At 46.9% G+C, this 23,020-nt stretch overlaps 1 protein-coding gene across 1 annotated transcript in view; it reads left to right on the top strand.

Moving 5' to 3' along the window:
- CHST10 (carbohydrate sulfotransferase 10) overlaps positions 1-20,275 on the top strand; it is a 32,578-nt gene extending 12,303 nt beyond the window's left edge. Inside the window, exons 4-8 of the mRNA XM_044263670.1 lie at positions 363-494; positions 8,545-8,636; positions 14,418-14,652; positions 16,927-17,032; positions 18,421-20,275. Coding sequence (XP_044119605.1) covers positions 363-494; positions 8,545-8,636; positions 14,418-14,652; positions 16,927-17,032; positions 18,421-18,958 — 1,103 coding nt within the window. The 3' untranslated portion in view covers positions 18,959-20,275. The remainder of the gene's footprint in view (positions 1-362; positions 495-8,544; positions 8,637-14,417; positions 14,653-16,926; positions 17,033-18,420) is intronic.
- Positions 20,276-23,020: the final 2,745 nt, after the last annotated feature.

The raw sequence follows: 23,020 nt of genomic DNA, 5'->3' as shown, positions 1-23,020 counted from the left end.
CCCTCCTGCTTCCAGGTGCTGGCTATTGCTGGGTACTAAGAGTATGCTTTGATGTTAGCTTGGGCCAGAAAGGAGTTCCGAGGCAAATCTGCAAAAGCAAAATCTTATCATGTATTCCAAAAACAAACAGAAATGGCCCTTTCCACTAGAGTATTTTAAATTTGCTTGAATTATCAGATCGATGGCTTCATATTATTAAGAATAAAATTTAAATACTTAGTCAAAATACCCCTGTATCAATGGAAAAATTATTTCAAATTATTTGTACTGAAGCTGTTAACTAAAGTCTCCTATTCTTTTTATTACTTTTTGTTTAATTGCTTATTTATAAGCACCAGGGTCATCTCACTTTTGTTTTCCAGGAAGAATTACTGAATGGCTGACATTTGACAACATGCACCACCAGTGGCTTCTGTTGGCCGCATGCTTTTGGGTGATTTTCATGTTCATGGTGGCTAGCAAATTTATCACGTTGACCTTTAAAGACCCTGATGGTAGGTATGCTTCCTCACGGAATGGAGTTCACCTAACCCAGACAGTGCTGTGGTATTGTTCCTGGATACAGGCACAGATGACCTTGGTGCCAGAAGTGACCTCGAAGGTCATGGTATCCAAATCCTTCATGTTACAGAGGTGCAGAAGAGGAGGTGAAAAAGGACAAGAGTGTCTCCCTGCATCTCCCCTGGGGATGGGTGGAGCATGCTTTCTCTGTGGGCTTCTTTGGTGGCCTCCTCCCTGCAGTACCATTTGCCAGGTCATCTCCTGGGCCACAGGTTTGGGACTTTGCCCTGCTCGGTATCATCATGAGATGCTGCCATGATTGACCAGCATCCCCATGTTCTAGCTGGTGCTGCATGCTGGTAGTCACATAGTTGAAGGTCACCTTCGCTTCACAAAGAGGTGATTTAAATATTGTGTCTAGTAGTCTTTGAGATAACTCCCCTTGACTTGATGATGTAGGTGGTCAGATGAAGACATCCAAAGAGAAAACCCAGGTTCAGAAGAACTTACTTTAGTTTATGCCCTTGACCTTTGCTTACCTAGGCCTTAGTGGTTTTTTTCCCTACAAAATGGACATGCTCTGACAGCCCCAAGACTGACCTGAGTACAATGAGGCTCTCTGATCTGTGCGGTTGCAGGTGTACCTAAGGAGATGCACCTGCCACCCCAAGGCAACTCCTTTCACAGCAGAATGAGGCAAGGCAAACAGGAGATGTTGAAAAGACTCACAAGCAGCTTCAGGCTGGCCTGACCACCTCTGCCTAGTAGGGAGGATGCTTGCGGACGTGGGTGTGCACAGCATCTTCACTCCGTACAGTCTTCACACATCCTCCTGTAGGTGGTGGCCCTTAGGAAGGGGGGATCAGGAGAATATCCATCCATTCCAGCCATTCTCCCTGCTTTCTCCCAGCAGCTGCACGAACGGTGCCCTCTGAGTGGCCCTCAGGCTCTGGGCTCCACTTCAGCCCAGAGAGCTCCCTTCTGTGCCGAGGCTGCCCAGTGCCCCACCCGTCCTGCTCCCATTCATTCTCTTTCTCTCTCCCTCTCTCACGCTGTTTGTAGAGGAACAACAGGGCTGGAAGGCAGATGTGTAGGCCAAAGACGGAGGCCCTAAAATTAATCACAAGAGGTGGTTCTCACCTCTAGGGTTTCCACTCAGTAACTCAGCCTCTTTGTGCTCAGGCCTGGCAGGCCTGACAGGTACACAGCCCCCCCCCCCTTCCAGGAGCTCTTGGGAGAACCTGAAATGTTTTCACAGCCTTGGAATGGGTGTATCAACTGCAGGTATCGGGGGTGGTCAGGAGCATCACAGAGCATTGTGGGTAATCACAGATAATGATGGCTCCCACTAGGGACCTGGGCCTTTGTTAGAACAACAGGCACCAGATCTGCGGGGGTCATTGGACTCAGAGACCATGATCTTAGCTTGACCATTTAGATGTTTCTCCAGCTGCTTCAGTCCAGTCCCACTTACCTCTGATGGAGATCCCTCATTAAGAGTTAGAGCAGTGGTTCTCATCCCCAGGGCACTTTAGAACTATCTGCAGGACTTCGTAAACCTTTCTCTCCTGGCTCAACCAGAGACCAAGTGAGTTAGAATCTCTAGGACTGCAGCTCTAGAGAACCGCAAATGTAGAAAAAGCTGCAGCTGCTGTGCCTATGAATTTGTTGTTACCCCAAGTCCACATGTTTTACTCATGATTCCCTTAAATGTCACTTCCTGGTAAGGAAGGCACTTCAGAGGCAAGTCATGAGGTCATATTGTTTATGGTTTATTTCGTTTTAAAAACTAGGAGTATAGGTATTGTATTTTATGAGACTTCCACCAAAAATAACTAAGTGAGATGTGTGCCTTTGGATTACAATGTTTTCTGGCAGAACTGCCTCTGAAGAGCATGTCATTCCTCAGTGGTATCTGAGAAGTGACATGTCATTCTGCTAGGATGTGGCAAGTTTTATGCTGACCACTTTCAGGAAAGTGTAGAAGCTCTAGAGGGTTTTGTGACGTGTGGAGCAAACAGTTAAAGGGGTAGAAGGTGAAACCTACAGGGAAGAATGAAAAGCTTCAGGATTTTAAAGCTGGAGGAAAGATCTGTGGTCGTCTTGGGTGCTGCTCACCAAGTAGTTCTTGCACCCTGTGGTTAGTGAATGGGAGCATGGTGATGCAGACAGCTTCTGGTGGGAACCCTTGAGCCAGTGCACACTTGCCCTACTGCCCTCTCCCACCTCCAGGAAGCAGGGCGGCTGCCAGTGAGGGCAGTGTCAGCCCCATACTGTGCAGGAAACTTAAGAGTGAGAACCCTTTGTTGTCAGGCCCAAAACATTACCCAGCCTTTCTTGAGCACACAAAACTTATCTAATTGTCCCTAAGTACCTGGTGGGGATCATGAAGATGGATGTTCACTGGCTGAGTTCTGAATGAAGGAAATGAGCTTGCATGCAGGGTGTCTTGCCAGTCTGGGTGACTGAGCAGGGATGGAGCACCCATGAGAAGTGAAACACACAGTCTCCGAGGAGGTCATCTGAGAGGGCATCTCCTGCCCCTCTAGGGCTGTGGTTTCGGGGGTACAGCCACTTAGCCTTAGGGGGCTCCTTTTGTCCAGGGAGGCATTTAAGCCCCCTGGTGGATCTGGGAGTTATACAGGAAACTGAAAGATGTTTGTAAACATGTGTCTGGAAGAGATTTTTCTCAGGTGCTGGGATTTATTTCACTCATGTTCACAGTGTTTTGGTTTTGGAATCAAAAGCCCAATGTGAAGTGTCATCACAAAGAAGAGACTGACAACACAGCAGTCTCCTAAATGGTGAAGTTCCATTTCCTGTAAAGCAGATGGCAGATCTTGGTCTCAGCTTCAGGGAGACGATTGTAACTCCGGTGTCTGTGGGGCTGCTCCTTGCATCTCTGACCTCTAGGATCCTAGCAGGGCTCTCCTCCAGTCTGTCGCTGTGCGTGTGTGTTTTCTTCTCACCTACCTGTTCCTCGTGATTTTCCTGCCACTTAAACTGATAGGAAGAGATTTGTTTTGAAATGCTGTTTAAAGCCTTGCTTACCTTTTTAAATTTTTTATTTAGTCTTATGGTCTGTCTTCAGCTCAGCAGTGAAGCCACAGAGTTATTTGTAGCAACGACTCACCCTTGCTTAACAAACCTCAGTGTCCTGTGGAACCAAGTTTCGGGTGTTATAACTAGACTGCATCACAGGGAAATAAAGCCCATTCAGTGATGGGAATTTGATGGCATGGTGTGGTGAGACTAGAAATTAAAAACGACATCCAGTTGTGAATCTGGTATTTATGTGTAGACACTGATTTTTATTCTCAGCGCAGTTCAGCTTCCTCATCCAATCTTTTGTCTCCACTCAGCCCCTCACTTTGGCTGTAAGCTACTTAAGGGCAGAGCCCATGCCTTGAATGTCTTTGCCTGACTTCTGCCAAGCATGTGATGGGGAGGTGACTGACATGACTGATGCAGGCTAGTCAGGGAGATTCGCAGATATGTTCACTTCTAGAGGAGCATGGTGGTGCATCACTTGGCACTTGTAAAGACATTTTGTAGAACACTGTAAATATAACGATGAGTGTAACAAAGTGATCTGAAACATTGAGGACACCTGGCCATAACTACAGGCTGAGAATCCTTGATTCTGGAGCTGGAGGCTTGCTCCTAAGGGGTCAGGATGAGGAAAGAGACTGCTTACAGAATCGGCTGAAAAGAAATGGTTGTCAGCAGAGCAGTAGAAACAAACAAAACCAATGTAAACCATGTTACCACTTTTACTTGAAGCTACTTGAATGAGGACCCAGGGGAGGAGGGGAAGCAAAGATCAAGAAGTTCAAAATCATAAAAATAATAAAAATTGGTGGTGACTGGCTGGTGTGTGTCATGTTGGAAGATGAGATGTTCCACAGCTGCCAAAGCCTGTTCTCTGTGCTTCCGAGTACTGGAAACAGGTTGGTTCAGAAATTCATTGATAAGTCAGCTGTTTAGAATTCAAGATACATTGTCCCATCTAAAATGTTATTAAGGAAGGTTAGGATTCTGCAAAACCCATTCAGGCCTGGGGCAGAGCTAAGCATTGCAGTGCTCGTCTTAGAAGACACTGTCAGAACATGAAGTGACCAGACAAGCTTAGAATGTGAATTTTCTCGTTAGCATGTGAGTGCTCAAAGATGACAGGGTTGCAGAGGAGGAGAATGGATAGAGTGTGGTCTCTTGGAGTCCTCAGAATGCATTCAGGCTCTCTGGGGCCTGAGGGTACTGATGTCTTTTCTATTTCATACCGCAGATAGGGCTCTCTGACTTGTCGCAGCTCCCGCGTACACCTTTGGCGGGGATGGTGTTTTGAATCACACATAGAATAGACCAGAGATTTTAGTGGCATTGCTAAAGGTGTGTGGCAAATGTTTTATTGGAGTCTGATAACCCAAAGGTATTTAATGAGTAGGGAGATGGGATTATTATTGTTGTCGGATACTTGGAAGACGTCTTTACTCTCCCTTAGGAGGGAGGACACCAGGCCATAGTGTGTACTTAGAGCATGCAGCTGGGACCTAGGGGAGGTGTAGCAGCCCAACCTGTGCAGGTGGAAGGCTGCAGGCCAGTGTGTGTTCATGACCAAGAGGAGGAGGTTTTGATTGTTTTTTAAATGAAATAAATGTGCCTTTGTTCATGCTCTGTTACGCCGATTTTTTATGCTTTCTTTTGCTACCTACTTTTTCTAATTATGTTTTTAGACATTGCACAGTTTCCAAAGTAAACGTTTCTTTGGTTGTAGAGATCTGAAAATTATCTTCAAATTCTACCCAAGTGTTTCTCCCAAAGCAATTTTTTGTAAATTATTACTCTGGACTAGAATTTTATAAGATTGGTCTGATCTCATCTCACTTTGCATGAATTTTTAAACTAATGTGTAAATACTAACTTGACTGCTAACTTGGGTTTCTGGTTTTGGGGTTTTTTTAAAAAGATTTTTATGAGAGAGAGAGAAGTGGGGGAGGGGCAGAGGAAGAGAATCTCAAGCACAGAGCCCAACTGGAGGCTCCATCTCACAACTCAGATCATGACCTGAGCCAGAACCAAGAGTCGGACACTTAACCGACTGAGCCATCAAGGCGCTCCTAACTTGGTTTTTTAAAATTACACCTTTAATTTTGAGATCACTGTAGAGTCATATGCAGTTGTTAGAATGCAGAATCCTATGTACTCTTTACTCACTTTACCCCAGCAGTAACATGTTCCAGAACTGTAGTGCAGAGTTGGAATCACAGTATTGACATTGATACAGTCAAATGCAGAACATCTCCATCGCCACAAGGAGCCCTGGGGTGCCTTTTTTCCTTTTTCTTTTTCTTTTTTTTTTTTTAAGATTTATTTATTTGGGAGCAAGAGAGCATGAGGAGGGAGGCAGAGAGAGGCAGGAACAGACTTCCTCTGAGCAGTGAGCCCCATGCAGGGCCTGATCGCAGGACCATGGGACAATGACCCAAGCCAAACACAGACACCCAGCCAAATGAGCCATCCAGGTGCCCTGTAGCCATATCTACCTCCCTCTCCCTGTTTCTATCCCCTGCCTTGGAAACAACTAGTCTAGTCTCTCCCTAATATATTTTTTAAGAATGTTATATACAAGGGCACCTGGGTGGCTCAGTGGGTTAAGCCTCTGCCTTCAGCTTGGGTCGTGATCTCGGGGTCCTGGGATCAAGCCCCGCATCGGGCTTTTGCTCAGCAGGGAGCCTGTTTTCCTCTCTCTCTCTACCTGCCTCTCTGCCTACTTGTGATTTCTGTCTGTCAAATAAATAAATAAAATCTTTAAAAAAAGATGTTATATACAGTACATGATCTTTTGACCTTGGCTCTGTTTGTTCAGCATAATTTCCTGAAGATTCATCCAGCTATTACTGTGTGTCTCGATACTTTGTCCCTTTTTATTGCTGAGTAGTAGTTCATCATATGGATGGTCCACTGTTGTTTATCCATTCACCTGTTGAAGGACATCTGGGGTTTTTTTCCAGTTTGGGGCTATTACAAATGAAGTTGCTATAAACATTTGTGTATAGGTTTTTATGTGGATATAAGTTTTCATTTTTCTGGGATAAGTGCCCAGGAATGCAATTACTAAGTCATAGGGCAGTTAAAGGCTTAGTTGTTGTTGTTGTTGTTTTTGTAAGATTTTACTTATTTATTTGACACAGAGAGACACAATGAGAGAGGGAACACAAGCAGGGGGAGTGGGAGAGGAAGAAGCAGGTTTCCCATGGAGCAGGGAGCCTGATGTGGGGCTCGATCCCAGGACCCTGGGATTACTACCCTAGCCAAAGGCAGACTCTTAAGGACTGAGCCACCCAGGCACCCCTAAATGCTTAGTTTTTAAAGAAACTACCAAACTTTTCTAGAGCACCTATTCCATTTTACATTTCCACCAGCCATGTAAGTTCTTCAGTTTCTCTGCATCCTCATTAGCATTTGGAGTTTTCGCTATGTTTTATTTTAGCCATTTTGATAGGTGTGTAGTAGTATTTCATTGTGGTTTTCATTTGTATTTGCCTGATGACTAATGACATTGAATATCTCTTCATGTTTTATTTGTCATCTGTAGATCCTTTTTGGTAAAATGTCAGTCCATGTCTTATCCATTTTCTTGGTTTTTTTTTAATTATTTTTTTAAAGATTTTATTTATTTGACACAGAGAGAGAGAGAGATCACAAGTAGGCAGAGAGGCAAGCAGAGAGAGAGGGGGAAGCAGGCTCCCTGCTGAGCAGAGAACCCGATGTGGGGCTTGATCCCAGGACCTTGGGATCATGACCCGAGCTGAAGGCAGAAGCTTTACCCCACTGAGCCACCCAGGTGCCCCTTTATTTTTTTTTTTTATTATGTTAGTCACCATACAGTACATCACTAGTTTTTGATGTAGTGTCATGGTTCATTGTTTGCTTATAACACCCATTGCTCCCATGCAACAGGTACCCTCCTTTGTACCCATCACCAGGCTAACCCATCCTCCCGACCCCCTCCTCTCTAAAACTCTCAGTTTGTTTCCTGGAGTCCATGATCTCTCATGATTCATCTCCCCCTCTGATTCCCCCCTCTTCATTTTTCCTTTCCTTCTCTTAATGTTCTCCATGCTATTCTTTATCTTCCACAAATAAGTGAAACCATAAGATAATTGACTTTCTCTATTTGACTTATTTCACTTAACATATTCTCCTCCAGTTCCATCCATGTTGATGCAAAAGTTGGGTATTCATCCTTTCTGATGACTGAGTAATAGTCCATATATGGACATATATATATGGACCACATATTCTTTATCCATTCATCTGTTAAAGGGCATCTTGTCTTTCTCCACAGTTTAGTGATTATGGCCATTGCTGCTATGAACATTGGAGTGCATATGGCCCTTCTTTTCACTACATCTGTATCTTTGGGGTAAATACCCAGTAGAGCAATTGCTGGGTCATGGAATAGCTCTATTTTTAACTTTTTGAGGAGGCTCCACGCTGTTTTCCAAAGTGGCTGCACCAACTTGGATTCCCACCAACAGTGTGAGAGGGTCTAATTAGATTGTTTGTCTGTTTTCAGTAGAGTTTGAGAATTCTTTATATATTCTAGGTATGAGACCTTTGTCAGATACTTGATTTATAAATATTTTCCCCCAGCATGTAGCTTGTCTTTCTGTCCTCTTCATAGGGTCTTTTGCAGAGTTAAGTTTTAGATTTTGACGAGAGCCCAGAAAATGTAGAAATCTTTTTCAGAGATTTTCTCCTATGTTTTAAAAAAGTTTTATCACATTGAAGTGCTGATTCATTTTGAGTTTGTTCTTAAATAAAGTGTGAGGTCAAGTAAAGGTTCTTTTTTTCTATAGATGTCTAGTTGCTGAAGTACCATTTGTTGAAAGGACTCTCCTCCACTGAACTGATTTGGCACCTTTGTCAGATGTCTGTCGGGCATATTTGTGTGGGCCTATTCTGGGGCCTTTGTTCTGTCCTGCTGATCTGTGTGTCTGTTATTCCATGAGAAGACGCTTTAACCTCTCTGTCTCTTAGCATACAGTGCCAAACAGGAGTTCCTGTTCCTGACAGCTGTGCCAGATGCGGGGAAGTTGCCTGGAGAGAAGCACTTTCCTGAGGAATTGAAGGTGGGCACAGCAAGGCAGAGGGCACTGTCCTCTGTGACATGGTCAGCGTTGGGGGAGGCGCAGGGTTGCTGCTTCCTTAGTGAGCTGTGGTGGCCCCTTCTCACCCCCTGTGGCCCCAGGGGGTACTCTTATCACATGGAACTAGCCACATGGAACTAGCCTCCCCTCTGTCTATGCTCACATTAGCTGGTGTCCTCTGACCGTCACATTCTCCTGCTGTGGAGTTGTGCCTAGTGTCACTTTAGCACATTTCCGCTCATCTTTTTAGCTTCTCCTAGGAGGTGGCATGGTCACATCTATTTTTATGTTCCTCAAAGCACTTTGTACATCATGGATCCTCTGTAAATGTTGATTATGTTGAATCCCTGACCAGCAGAGAAGGAGCCTTGCGGGGGAATGGAGGATGTTGGACTAGGTCAGGAGAAAACCAAGGGAGTGGGGAAAGGTCTGTGACCCAGAATCATGGGCTATTCAAATTAGAAGTGTTCTTGGACAGAAGAGCAGCCAGTCTCACCTCTGGATGGCAAGGATGAGAGAACAGAGTTTAGGGAAAAGGCTAATCATTCCAAATTGTGTGGACTTAGTGGCAGGGCCCAAGGCTGCTGACTTTTACCCAGGCCTCACCTTCCTTAGTATTCTGACTCTTTCTCCTCAGTCTCCTTTGTCACAAAAATTCCCAGTTGTTCCCCAGCTGAGACGCGGGGCACACTTGAGATTCCCCTCTTGCTCACTACCCCCATTCTGGGTCTGGAAAGTTTGGGTTGCAGGTATGTCTAAAGGAATGAAATGGGTAGATCGAGCTATAAGACATTTACCAACCCAGCCTTAAGCCACAGAGAAAGAGACAGTTCCCGTCCTTGATTTGCAGGATAAGGATAACAGATTAGAACCCAACAAAGTCTAGTGAGTGTGCATGTGGTCAGAGTGACATGCTGTTGGAGTTTATAGGTTGCGAGTCACTGATTGATGGGTTAAGTCTGCAGAATTCCATGAAGCAGGCCTGGAATGTGGCTTTTAGGTTGAGGCTTTCCAGGACAAGGAAAGAGAGTGGATAAACCCCAGAGACAGGAAACCAGAAAAACCTGTAGGAAGTAATAGGGTGGCCTTAATAGAAGGAGGTAAGGAAATAAATGTTTAGTTAATGGGATCAGTAGTGACAAGGAGGTTGGGCAAGAGTCTGACAAGAGGAATGAGGTGCTCTGAGACCTCAAGGGTGCTGCTTGGCTGCTGAGGCTCGTAAAGAACAAAAGTGACCATCCTGGGAGGTCACTCTTGAGGGACGGAGGAGCACTTTTCCTGCAAAGACTGTGGGCCTGCGGAAGTAATCGTGGTTGGAAATACTGAATCAGAACATGCCTTGTAGTCCACAGAAGACTTCACTGGGTTTTAATCTTACTGGTCCTCAAAAACAGCCCTTTGAGCTGTAAGTATTTTTTTTAAAGATTTTATTTATTTATTTGAGAGAGAGAGATAGTGAGAGAGAGAAAGTACGAGTGGGAGATGAGAGTAAAGTAGGCTCCTAGCTGAGCAAGGAGCCCACGTGGGGCTCGATCCCAGGACCATGGGATCATGACCTGGGCAGAAGGCAGACGCTTAACTAACTGAGCCACGCAGGCACCCCTGAGCTGTAGGTATTTTTACTCTCATGTTGCATTTGGAAAGTGTGAGGCTCAAGGAACAGAGCCAGTGTGTCAGGGACAGCAAGTAGTGGGCTGGGATTTTCAAGTACATGTCCTCTGTTCCCTGTTCTTGCTTCCCTGTCCCCTTGATGCTCCCGAAACTCAGATGCAAGGTAAAGAGAGTGGGAAACAGCGGTTAGACATAATTCTCTGAAACCAGGGGTCATTAGATGTTTAAACTCAGCATCTGTCTTTCCAAAAGAAAGGACACTTATAAATGTAATTAGGTTGTGTAGCTTGCCTTTAAAAGTCTATTTCGTGCAGCTGTCGAATCAATGTGTTTGTATACCTGAAACTAATATAATGCGTTTCGCTTAGTATATTTGCAAAGAAAGAAAACAAAACCATGCCAGTCTATAAGCACAACTGAATGAGAAATGGTTTTTCTCTATATACAATGCTTAAGCTTGAAGAAGAACAGCTTTGAAAATGAGGGAGATTTTTCTACAGTTTCTCAAGAGCTCTTGTTTGGAGGTGCCCTGAGAAGCACAGCTCCTGAGTGTCATCCGCAATCCAGGTTAGAGCTAAGGTTTGAAGCAATTGGAATAGAGTGAGGAGAGGAGAGAAGTGAGGAAGAGCTGGGGTGAGGGAGGGAATGAGGTTAAATTAGACTCCATTTATGAAGGCAGGAAGGCAGGGGCCAGTGTGGCAGGCTTGTGCTCGTGCGCCCTGGGGAGGAAGGGAGGTCCCTGTGAAGGCTCAGAGCCGGGTAAGTCTGCGGGTGCCCACCCTCACTTCCAGAATGTGTTGACCTAAGGAAGACACTTCCCTTCAACAGGGAAACCCAGGAAATTGAGTCATACATGTGAGAAACTATGTCAGGGAGTTTGGTTATGGTAGATCCATAAGGGAAGACCAGGGAGCTAGGTTGGAGGGGTGGAAATCTCTGTTATCCCAGTATTTCCAGGGTCCTTGTTCTCATGTGTTCTGGAAGGCCATGCTCTTCTCCCCATTTTGTAACTGACCCAGTCCCTGGGGGAGGACTGGTTTTACAACTGCCCCATAAATTGATTGCCTAAATACACTAGTGCTTTTTTTTTTTTTTTTAACCCTAGTGCGTTTTAACAGTCAAAAGGGCATTTTGGTCCATTTAGTAATGTTAAGTTAGGAGACCATCTGGTTTGAATTCTTGGGAAGAAATTCTGTGTAACTTAAAGGGAATGAATAGACAATAAACAGCAGCAGGAAAAGGGCCATGACTGAGGTGGCCAAAGGAGTGGACTTGGAGGAACAGACTCTATTCAGAACTGTCTTTTGGGATGCTTCTTGGAAAGCCAGAAGATCTCTGTGGCAGACATTCCACCATGATGTGACTGGGGAGGGGTTAGTAAGTCACTGAGGACACAGTGGGACTGAACTACTGGCATGTCTCCCGCTGACCACTCTGTCTTCCTCACCTCCTACCCCCACCTCTGCATGTACACACGCATACGTGGACAGTGCCACATGTTCTTGCTCAGCTGAGGCTTTCCCAGTGTCTCCACACAACACTTGCAACTACATCCAAACACAGAGTAAAGACTGATAAATATTTGTCAAACAGTTCATTCTGCCGAGTGACAGAGAAGTAGAGTTTTGAGTCAAGTGTTAATAAAAGCCCTTTTCTGTTATAGATACTGTGTTAGGTTCTAAAGCAGTCCCGAAGTGTATATGGCATGATTTGGAACTTGAGCTTTTTCATCTTTTTTGTTTTTTTATGTCCACTTTCTCATAAGAAGGAAAGTCAAACCCATTTTGCGTCTCCTTTCCTTGCCAACCATACTAACTCATCTTTGATTTATGGGGCACTTCAGGAAGTGGCTAGAAATAGTGGCTGTCTTTCTGTAGAAAAGGGGAAGAAGGAAAGATGAGAAGGGGCCCATGGCTATTAAGAAAGGGACAGGTGTTCCTTCAGAGGGTGTTCTGGCAGAGTTGTGGCTTTTAGTTGCTGCAGATCATGCTGAAGGAAGAGAGACATAAATGTGTTTACAGAGCCACCTTTGGATACAAAAAGTACCCAAATGTGGTAGAAATCACTCACAGAGGACTTAAAACAGTTTAATAGAACTTTGTAGAAATCATTATAGGTGCTCGCCCACTAGCCAATATTTTTAAACCAAGTTTTTTTTTGATGAAGAAGGAAGATATACTCATGTATTTTAAAGAAATATCCTGCATTATAAGGAAAAAACAGCAACTACGGCCCATTGCAATCCATAGCTCTCTTCAACCACCGTCAGAACTTTTGTATGTCTCCTTTTTTTTTTTAAAGATTTTATTTATTTATTTGACAGAGAGAGATCACAGGTAGGCAGAGAGGCAGGCAGAGAGAGAGAGGAGGAAGCATGCTCCCCGCCGAGCAGAGAGCCCGATGCGGGACTTGATCCCAGGACCCTGAGATCATGACCTGAGCCGAAGGCAGCGGCCCAACCCAGTGAGCCACCCAGGCGCTCCTGTATGTCTCCTTTTTTAAAGACATTCATTGAGGTAGAACAAATATGTGGTATAAGACTCCCATCTCCAGAGTAAGCACACAACTATACTTCTTAAACTATTTGTAATCCGAGGGGACGGGTTATATTTAGTAGTGGTGTCCATCATATGTAAGCATAGCCAATGTGAGCAAATGCTGGGGCACATTGGTGCTGGTTTCTGCTCTAAAGAGTCCTCCCACCAGGTGGGAAAATCTGTGTGAGATGCGGGACACTCTGACCCAGAAACCCCCGCCTACCTCCTCACCTCAGATGACTTCCATACTCTGTCACATGTGAGCTCCACTCCTGCCTAAGCGTCCTGAGGAAAAAGGACATTTTCTGAGCCAAGGATGCAGGTAGACAGGGCTCCCTGCTTTCCAGGCAAATTGGCAGAAAAGCCCACACTGACTTATCCTGGCAAAATGTGTAATGTGCTGGAACATTATGGAAAAAATCTAACCAGCACCCAGCTATTAAAAATGGGTTGCCCACAAAGAGTGGCAGTTGAGGCAGGGGTGGGTAGGGTGGGCTGCGGACAACAGCTGCAGTGTTGGGTGCCTGCTGGAGCCCACATAGGGAGAGTGATGACTCCGTGTGTGCAGGCTGCAGAGGAACCATCCTAGCTCTACACACACTCACACACACACACACGAAATTACACTGGTTTTGAGGGGAAAAGCTTCTGAGAGACCTGTTTCAGATAACTCTGAGGTGATCAAACACTTTAGAATCGAGACATCACAGAGTAAACAGCCCCAGCAGTGCCCTTGTGCAGGTGCACCCAACCTCAAACCCAGCTGGAGACACGCCCCCCCTTCCCCCAGGACCTGTGGTCCACGTATGCTCACTTCCAGGCCTGCTTTCCTGGCAGACAGGGTTTCTGGATCAGAGTCTTTGCCCAATGCTCACATGGACTTCCCCACCTGGTAGGAGGACATGGCAGAAACCAGCACCGGCATGCTCCAGCACTTGCCCACAGGGGCCATGCTTCCTGGACAGCAGACACCACTACCACACAGAGCTCTCTCCTTAAACTGCATTCCAGAGAGGCATAACTACGTGCTTGTCACTGAGGAGATGGAATAATGGCTTCCGCATTTTGAAAACCCGTATTGAATGACCTAGGGTGTGTTTCTCTAGTTAATAAACCATTCTACCGGTGTACCAGAGTCTTTGAAACAGCACGTGTGTAGATGAGTGGTCCCCACGCACTGTCCACACATGTACACTCAGAATTATGTGGAGGGAAGTGCTAGGGAGAAGGAGGCGGGTGGAACCTGGCCTTCACTGAAATCCCGGAATGCAAAGTATCCTGCTGTGTCCAGGACACTATGGGCCCTAATGCCTGCCATCAGCAAAGTGGCAGGCAGAACTCAGCCACGCCTCCTCCTCGGTCTGAGCCGCTGAGGGTGAAGGAGCCTCCTTGTGTCTCTGGCTGAGCTTTGGTCCAGCCCATCCATGTCACCTGAATGCCAGGCCCCTGAAGGAGTCTCCCCTTTCCTTTTCCCCCAGCTCTGGTTCTCGCCGTTGCGTGTCAGCAGGCAGCATGAGGTCAGGGGGCAGGGCCTCCCCAGGGGGCTCCTTGGGGCTCACTACTGTTTGCTTTTGACTGAGCCCTTGGGCTCCTTCTGTCTCCTTGTTACCTGCAGCCCACTGGGAAGGTGCCTTCAGACAGCCGGCTTGTTCAACCCCTTGTCTACGTGGAGCGCCTGGAACTCATCAGAAACGTCTGCAGGGATGAAGCCCTGAAGAATCTCTCGCACACCGCGGTCTCCAAGTTTGTCCTGGATCGGATATTCGTCTGTGACAAGCACAAGATTCTTTTCTGCCAGACTCCTAAAGTGGGCAACACCCAGTGGAAGAAAGTGTTGATCGTGTTAAATGGTGCGTGCAGGGCTGGGTGGATGTCTGTGGTCAGTGGACAGCAGGGTTTGCCTGGCTGGGGGCGTGGGGGCTGGGGGGGTGGCAGCCTGGGGAATGGAGGCAGCAGAGCGGGGCCAAAGGCAGGGACAGTTGTGGAAGGGCTGGTAACCTTATAGATGTTTATCTGGAGTGTTTCCCCTGCTGGTGTTTACTTCTGGTTTAAAGCTGGTGGCTTGAAAGTTTTATATACTGAGGTTTTCAAAGGGCCACATCTGTGGTTGGAATCTCCTTTCCTCACTTTCCAGAGTGGAATTCCTGACTCAAGCAGCCTGTCCACCCCCCTCCACCACCACCCTCCCCTGGACTGATCCCTTTTCTTCTCTTCAGTGCACTGCCTTGGTGCCTTACCGGTGGTTAGCTCTCTCCTGATACGTTGAGGCTCCACACTCACTGGCCTCCCGGCTGCACCTCTGTAGGGGAAACACCTGCACCCATGCCTGGGAAGGGAGCCCTATCAGGTGGACCTGGGGGCCCCTTCACTCACAGATGAAGTATTCTGTGCAACATGGCTAGAAAGAAGGGTCCCCATTTTATACTGAGCTTCCGTATTCAGAAGATTGAATCAACTTGCTTCAGGAAATCAGATGTTTATTTGGGAACAAATTAGATCATTGAAAAGTGACCTCATACTCTACTGGTTTTGATTACTCACTACTCTTTTCAGATACCATGTTTGTTTGTTTAAACCCCAATTACCCTGAATTGGTCCAAGATAATTATGGGCTCTGTCTGTTAACTTCAGCCTCAAAAGGAACATAATTCCAGTCGACAGCAGTTGACTCCAGGACCAGGAATCAGCCCTCAGAGCTCCGTGGGAGGTGGCCCTGTGGTCTCTGTCCTCCAGCCCACCACTCCTGCTGCTGTTCTCAGAGTTGGTGGTCAATGGTTCTTTTCCTGGTTGCTTCATTTGGCCTTTTTGTGGCTGTTTGGGTTGGGGGTCGGGGAGAGACACTTGCCTCATCTTCTGGTGTATAACTAATGTGTTTCTTGGGTAATCTGACAGTGTATTGGATTTTTGATACCAAAAAATGAGGTCACAAATCTAGTTTAAAACAATGAATACACAAACGTCTTATAAATCTGCCACCACATTTCAAAGCATTAGACTTTAAAGAAGTAAGCACCAATTTATAAGTACAGGATAAAAATGGGGGCAGGTTTGCCAGGTCATAAAGTAGAAGATGGGCCTTGTGGCTCTCTTCAGTCATCCCTAGAGACGCTTGCATGGGGACAAGTACTTGAGCAGGTCCAGAGCTAGTTCTTCCATAACCCCTCAAGAGCAGATGTTTGTCTTGCTCATTTCGTGGCCATCCATAGCACTTAGCACAGAGTTCTGGAGTGGTGCTTACATACTTGGGAGGAGGGGTGAATCAAACAGTCAAGCCAGTGGCTGCTGTGTAGATGGCCCAACAGAGATCCTTCCCTGCCAGACTTCAACACAACAGGATTAAGACAACGATAGATGGGAAGGTTTGTGGAGGCTTGGCTAGAACCTTCGTGGATACCGATGCTTTGTGTCTGTTTGTCTTGAGAAGAGAATGAAAAACCCGCCCAGTCCAGCAACCTGAGGATGGGGTCCACCCAAGACCCCAGCACTGACCTGGGTGCTGTGGCTTTGATCCTGTCCTGCCTTCCTAGACACTTTGTCCTCCTCGTCCCCTGCCTCAGCTATATCACACTATTCCCACAGCATTGGCCAGGTTTTCCCAGCACCAGTCGGCTTTGCCACTTATAGTCTGGTACGTGGTGACATTGCCTAGGATCCACCTTAGGGATGTGGAGCTGGCAGAGCCAGGCCCATTGGGGATGATGGGCCCCCAAAGGGGACATCAGCCAGCAGTATGTTTCTTGGTCCTGTTGCTCTGGCATTTTCCCCCAGTTTCAAAGTAGAATGAGTATTGCTCATTTTAGGAATCCTTTCTGCACACAGGGATCTTTTTTAAATGTAAAATTTCACCTAATTTAGGGGTAGGTATTAGCAGTGTTTACTGCCCGCCCACCCCCGTTTCCTGCTCTCCCCACCCCAACTCGTCTGTTTCCTCTAGTTGGCTTATGGATTACCAGAAGCTTTTCTTCACTCTCTCATCCTGCTGGCAGAAGCAGTTGGAATTAAAGACCTAAACTGGGATTTAAGGGGAGCTTGCAGGGAACATGGAGGCCAAGGTAAGAGACAGGCATCTTCCTTTAAGGGTAGCACTGAGGCAGCCAACCTGTTCTCCCATGTTTCCTTCCCAGGAGCTTTTCCTTCCATTGAAGAGATCCCTGAAAATGTGGTTCATGACCATGAGAAGAATGGCCTCCCTCGTCTCTCTTCCTTCAGTGATGCAGAAATTCAGAAGCGGTAGGAGTAGGTTCCTAAGGGGAGGGGAATTTGGGTAAGACCTGAGGCTCATGTCTGTCCTTTCCATATGCCTCCGATTGCTCCAAGGACTGCTGGGGGCTTTTGGTTTACATTTGTGAGAGGCAGCTGAGCATATGCCCCATGTTCAGTGCATTTAAATTCACAAAACTTTGTGAGAATTTCAGAAAATCTTCTCTACCCTTACCTTCATGCAGTCCATTAAAACAAAGGTTATATAATTTTCTTAGTTTTTAAATTTTCTTCCAGAGGCCTTGCACCTGCTTCCGTGGTAGCTGCCCAGAGGACAGGTGGTGGGGATGGACCTAACACAGGCAGAGAGAGTCAGACCACTGATCCCAGTGAGGATAGAGACTAGCTAGGCATATTAAAAATGACTTAGCTAGGAAACTGAAAACTTCTTGTTATTATCTGTGAAATGACATTGCAGAACAAGATTCAGAAGGAATCTGAACCCATGAGCGGCAAGTCGATGTCAGGGCACCAAAGGAACTTTGACCTCCCTTGCTTTTTGGCTATTTGATTCTCATTACTTCTAGTGCTGGTTGTTTAGTCTTCCCAGTTTGTGCAAAACCTGTAAAACACAGGTGTTGGATGCGGCATCTGAGAGGCCCCCAGCTAAGTGCGGGCCTCTCTGTCCAGCTGAGCGCTGGTGTCTTGGGGGCTCTTGTGAGAGAAATGACCTCAGGCGTATAAGGCCATAAGCCATTTTCCAGCATGGAGTAGGCACTGTAATTACGGCGGTGGCCAGTGTTGTCATTATTCTGTCAGCACCATAACAGGCCTGTCCCGCAGCTGCCTCTGCACCACCCCCACCACTGTGGGCAGTGCCCCAGGCCGCCTTCCTGCCAGCTAGAGCTACAACCTTGCCGCTCCCCCTCTCACCTGCACCCTACTCTGGCTGGCCCTTCCCCTGGCAACTGCAAAATATGTTTATACAGAGGTCCCTTAGAGTATCTTCCTTTAGTCTCCACCATTCCTACCTCACTCAGGGTTCCTGACCTTATCGGGTCTGTACCCCAAAACAAGTCTTTCAGACATCTTTGAAGTTTTGAAATATTTGTGTATCTGTTGAGCTAAGTAGCGTCTTCACAGTGGCCCTCTGGGGTGATGAGTCCTGTGGCCTGAGACAGTTAATGGTTTCTGAACCTCTCTTTCCTCACCATAAGGTGGGCCAGTAACGGGCTCTGCTGCCGGAGGCGGCTGGGTGGATTCAGAAATGCGTGGAACTCGCTCCTCACTGGAGGGCGCGTTCTGGCCACCGCGGCCACTGCCACTCCAGTAGGCACTCTGCCCTCATGCCCCCTCACCCTGGCTACCACTGGCAGCCAGTGGCCTAACTGCATGTTTCTCTTCATTTCTCTTCTTAGCTTGAAAACGTATTTTAAGTTTTTTATTGTCAGAGATCCCTTCGAAAGACTGATTTCTGCATTTAAAGATAAGTTTGTTCACAACCCCCGCTTTGAGCCATGGTACAGGCATGAGATTGCCCCGGGCATCATCAGGAAATACAGGAAGAACCGCACGGAGACCAGGGGCATCCAGTTCGAAGATTTTGTACGGTACTTGGGCGATCCAAACCACAGATGGCTGGACCTTCAGTTTGGGGACCACATCATTCACTGGGTAACATATGTTGAACTGTGCGCACCCTGCGAGATAAAGTACAGTGTGATCGGTCACCATGAGACCCTGGAGGATGATGCCCCCTACATCTTAAAAGAAGCTGGCATAGACCACCTGGTGTCTTACCCCACCATCCCTCCGGGCATTACCGTGTACAATAAAACCAAGGTGGAGCGCTACTTCCTGGGCATCAGCAAACGGGACATCCGGCGCCTGTATGCACGTTTTGAAGGGGACTTTAAACTCTTCGGGTATCAGAAGCCAGATTTTTTGTTAAACTAATGTATAGAACTGTGAATTCAAATATCTGTTAGACCAGAGGCTAACCAGGTGGGAAATGGAAGTACAGAAATGTCCTGTCCTCCATTCCACTCTTTCTGGAGACGCTGCAGCCTCGCATGGACCTGGGCATGCCTCGGCCGATGAAGCTGGACCCTGACTGTTACAACTTAGTTTGGACATAAGATGCATTGAGGGCCTTGGCAGATCCCCCCTCGGTCCCCTCCCCTATCAATGCCATTAGGCCTTTACTCTCCTCAGAAGAGGAATGGGACCAAGCATTTGCAATTCAACAGTCTGGGAAGAAAAATTACATGGTGGAGGAGTCATTTCCCTCCTTTGTCAGACCCACTGGAGGCTCCCCTGGAGAGGGAGGTGGTCCCGCCTGTCACTGAAGGATTGCAAGAATGGCACCCAGCACTTTGAGGAGAAATGGAGAAACTAATGGTCTGCAAAAATCACATGGGCCAAATACAGGATCAAATCTGAGTAATAAAATTACACCTGGCTTTCATCTTGGCGCTGCTATCATCAGAGAGGCAAACCATTCTTTCCATGACTCTTTTGTTCCTGTGAAACTCAGAGGTGACACGAGGGTACTTTTCGGCAGTCTTATCTTTCCAGGATCTATGCCTGGGTGCCTCTAATCCATGTTTCTAAACTGCCTGCCAAACAGTTGTCTCCCCTCAGCCCCGAGATGCAACTTTGGAAAGAGGGGTGTTTATATTCTTTCCCACCTGAGAGAGGGAACATCTTGGGGGGCCTTACGGGACATGTAGCAGGGGGAAAGGGAATGCTGGTTGGGTTCTGGCGCTCCAGCTGCTGTGGGATTGAGCATGCCTGCCCTGATTATTCTCCTCTTTGTCGCCTCTGGATGGACAATGCCTATCTCCAGGGCCCTTGGAGGCCCTAGGCAAGCCTGGGCCCCAGGTCGGCACCACAGCATCAGTGCAGTGTACACATGACAGTTTCCTTTCATCTCCTCAAAAGGCTTACCACTGGGCCCATTTCTGATAAGGCCATTTCTCCTGGACTCTTAAGTTGGATAATCAAATTCACCAGCAATAAAACCCCGGGCCGAGGCGTCTTCCAGGCATGGAGGCTTCCAGGCCATAAGCTACTGTTTCAGATGTCTGTGACAGTGAGGGCTCCGGGAAGACCGGCCAGGCTTCCCTGCGAGAAGTCCTGAGTGCCCGAGTCTGTGTGGTGCCCACGAGCCCAGGTTTTCTTCAGGCAGCCTCAACCTCCCCCTTCTCCAAATGGCTTCCTGAGTTTGTAAATGTGAAAGTAAAAGGAAATAAAAAATATGTGCCAAACCTACCATGTGCTGCAGTTTCAGGGAATGTGCTCTGTGGCTACACGTGGTCCTTGAGGCCCAGCGCTTAGGTGGCTGCTGGTGACAGGACTTGTGGAGGGGAGGCGAGGCATGAGTGTGACTGTTGGCTGCGTTGACGAAGGGCAGCCAGTGTGGTAAGCCTTTCATCCTCAACTGACACACAAAGGATGTAAAGGAGTTATTTTCTAGAAAGTTTTAGCGGAGTCTTGTTAAAATCATTTCATACCCGATGAGCTGATTATCTCTTTCTGTTTGAAACATAATAGTCTGAATAACATATGTGAATTTAAGGCCTTTAAAGTCAGTCCTAATTTAAAAAGATGGCATTTCCTTTTAGAAACAAAAGGTTGGACACTGGGGTGCCAGCCCCACCCCCTGTATCTGGCATTTAGATTTAGGTCATTTTTCTCTAGCATTTGGTTCATTTTCCTAACATTTTGCCAAAGGAGTAGAGAGTGCCACCACAACCTCTCCTGGGCATTCCACAGTGTGTCCAAAACCTGCATTCCTGCAGCCCTCCCTACCCAGCAGGGCTCCTGACCCTGCATGGCCCCCTGGAACTATGCAGCCCCTTAGCCCTCACCCCTCACTGAGGTCGTCTGGCTTCCTTCCACCTGCAGAACCCACTGCCTCCCTTTGGAGCCTGAGACAGCGTCCATGCCCCTGTCTCCTGAAGCAGCTCCCCCCCCACACACACACACACTGCTGCTCAGAGGGAGATTAAGGGCAGAAACCTGGAACAAACTTGACTGCCTCCTTCCTGGTGTCCTTACTGGCAACAGTCAGGACCTCCCTCTCCCAACAGTCCCAATCAATGGGGGCCTTCTCCGCTGACCCCCACAATCCTCCACCCCACCACTGCTGTGGGGGTGGGGCGAGGCCAGGCCAGAGGGGTGCCCCACCTGCCAGGGAGCATGTCCTCTGCCTCTGGGTAAGGAAGAGATGGGCAGCCAGAGGGCAACCCCTGGGAAAGTCTAGGTGAGAACTCAGAAGTAACATTAAGCCTGTATTTAAAAGAAATAAGCCACTCTGCATCCCAGGAGTGGATAAGAAGGGCAATCCCTATCTTAAGTTTAAAAGTTTAATGATTGTAGGCTGACTTAATAGGGTTGTGTCTTAAGTTGCTTTCTCTTACTGGATTTCTCTCCTCACACGTTTTAGTTTTATTGGTCTTAGCTCCAAAAACCATTACAGTGAAGGGTTGAGAACCAAAATGAAATTTCATAGTGGCTAACTGTACGCAGAGATGCAGCAGATCACCACATGCAGACAGCCTTTAATGCAGGGGTGTGGGAGGAAGAGCCTCTGACCAGGGAGGGGTCCCAGAAGGTTCTCAGGGATGTTGGTTTCCCGTGCCCCATACTCGACCCTTCACCCTACTCCCCCCGCACTCACACCGTATCCCTGCTTCTCCCCTCTAAACCCCAGTGTGGCCTGTTCAGCTGGAATCTCCAGAAGCAGGAAACAGCAGGAACCTGGATTAGGAGAGGGGAATAATCAAGATGGTGGCTATGTGAGAGGAAGCAAGCCTCGCCACCCCACTGGATGAAATTTAAGTTGTTCAAGGTACATCTTCTGAGCCTTACCACCAGGGTTGTGAGGTTCCAGACCTGAACCCGGGACAACAAGCTCACAAGAGAGGAGAGGCATAGGAAGTGGTGGAACAGGGCAGCACAGGCCCTCTGGTAAGTGCTTCAGGTGGAAGCAGCAGGTATATGGGAAGGAGCAGGGGAGGTGTAGGGAGCAGAAAGTACAGCTTTGCTTCCTTGCCCCCAGGGCAGTCTCCCTGTCAATAGTTGTTACCCTAAAGCCATCTTAAATAAGGCTTGGATGAGAATATCACATCCATAATCTTTCTTCTCCTCAGGCTGAGTCACTGTTTACCTGACAAATCTTAATGGACCATTGTTTCAGGTATTTTTCAATCTTATTTCCTATTGTCTGGAATCTTTAAACACTCAATTTTTATAACAAAACAGTCTGTTTTCTCTTTGTCATTCTTATCCCAGGTGACAGTTTCACTCAGTATTGTACCACAGTGTGACCTGAGTCTCAATCCTTCTAGTCTACAGTATCTTTTTCTTTTTTTTGGCACCACTGAGCACCTAACTAGTAGGTCATGTATATAAATAACTAGCTCCAGTATTAAGGTATTAATTTCTTTATTAGATAGGATAACACTAGCTGTTGTAACAAACACCAAGATTTCAGTGGCTTAAGACAATAAAGTGATTTTCTTGCACACATAACAACCAGTAGTCTTCCTTGTAGGCAGGGATTTTTCTTCCATCATATGGTTCCATCATTTCCAGGGTCTCATCCTCTCCTTCTAGGACAAGGGTAATGAGCATGGAGGAGCGTTGGAGACATTATTATGGACCAGTTGGGCACATGTCTCCTACTTCAATCTTTGGGAACAGAACAATTTCAAGGGAGCTAGGAAATGTTATTCCTGGCTTAATAGTTATTTCCTGGTGACAACTCCACAAATTTGTGGGGGATGTTGACAAGTTGGTAATAACCCCTATGTAACTTAGTGCTTTACCATTTATAAAACACTGTAAAGTAAATAATAACATGAAGTAGGCCTAAAAGGTTTATTATCTCCATGTCATAAAGGGAGAAATGGATTCAGAGATGTTAACTGGTGCAGGATTATATAACCAGACTGCTGGTTTCAGATCCAGTGTGTAAAGAGCTTGCAAGTTATCACTCCTGCCCTTACGACA

The sequence above is a fragment of the Neovison vison genome, chromosome 8 (assembly GCF_020171115.1).
Source record: "Neovison vison isolate M4711 chromosome 8, ASM_NN_V1, whole genome shotgun sequence".
NCBI lineage: Eukaryota > Metazoa > Chordata > Mammalia > Carnivora > Mustelidae > Neogale > Neogale vison.
Note: the sequence above shows the minus strand (reverse complement) of the source record. Positions and strands in the feature narration are given on the sequence as shown.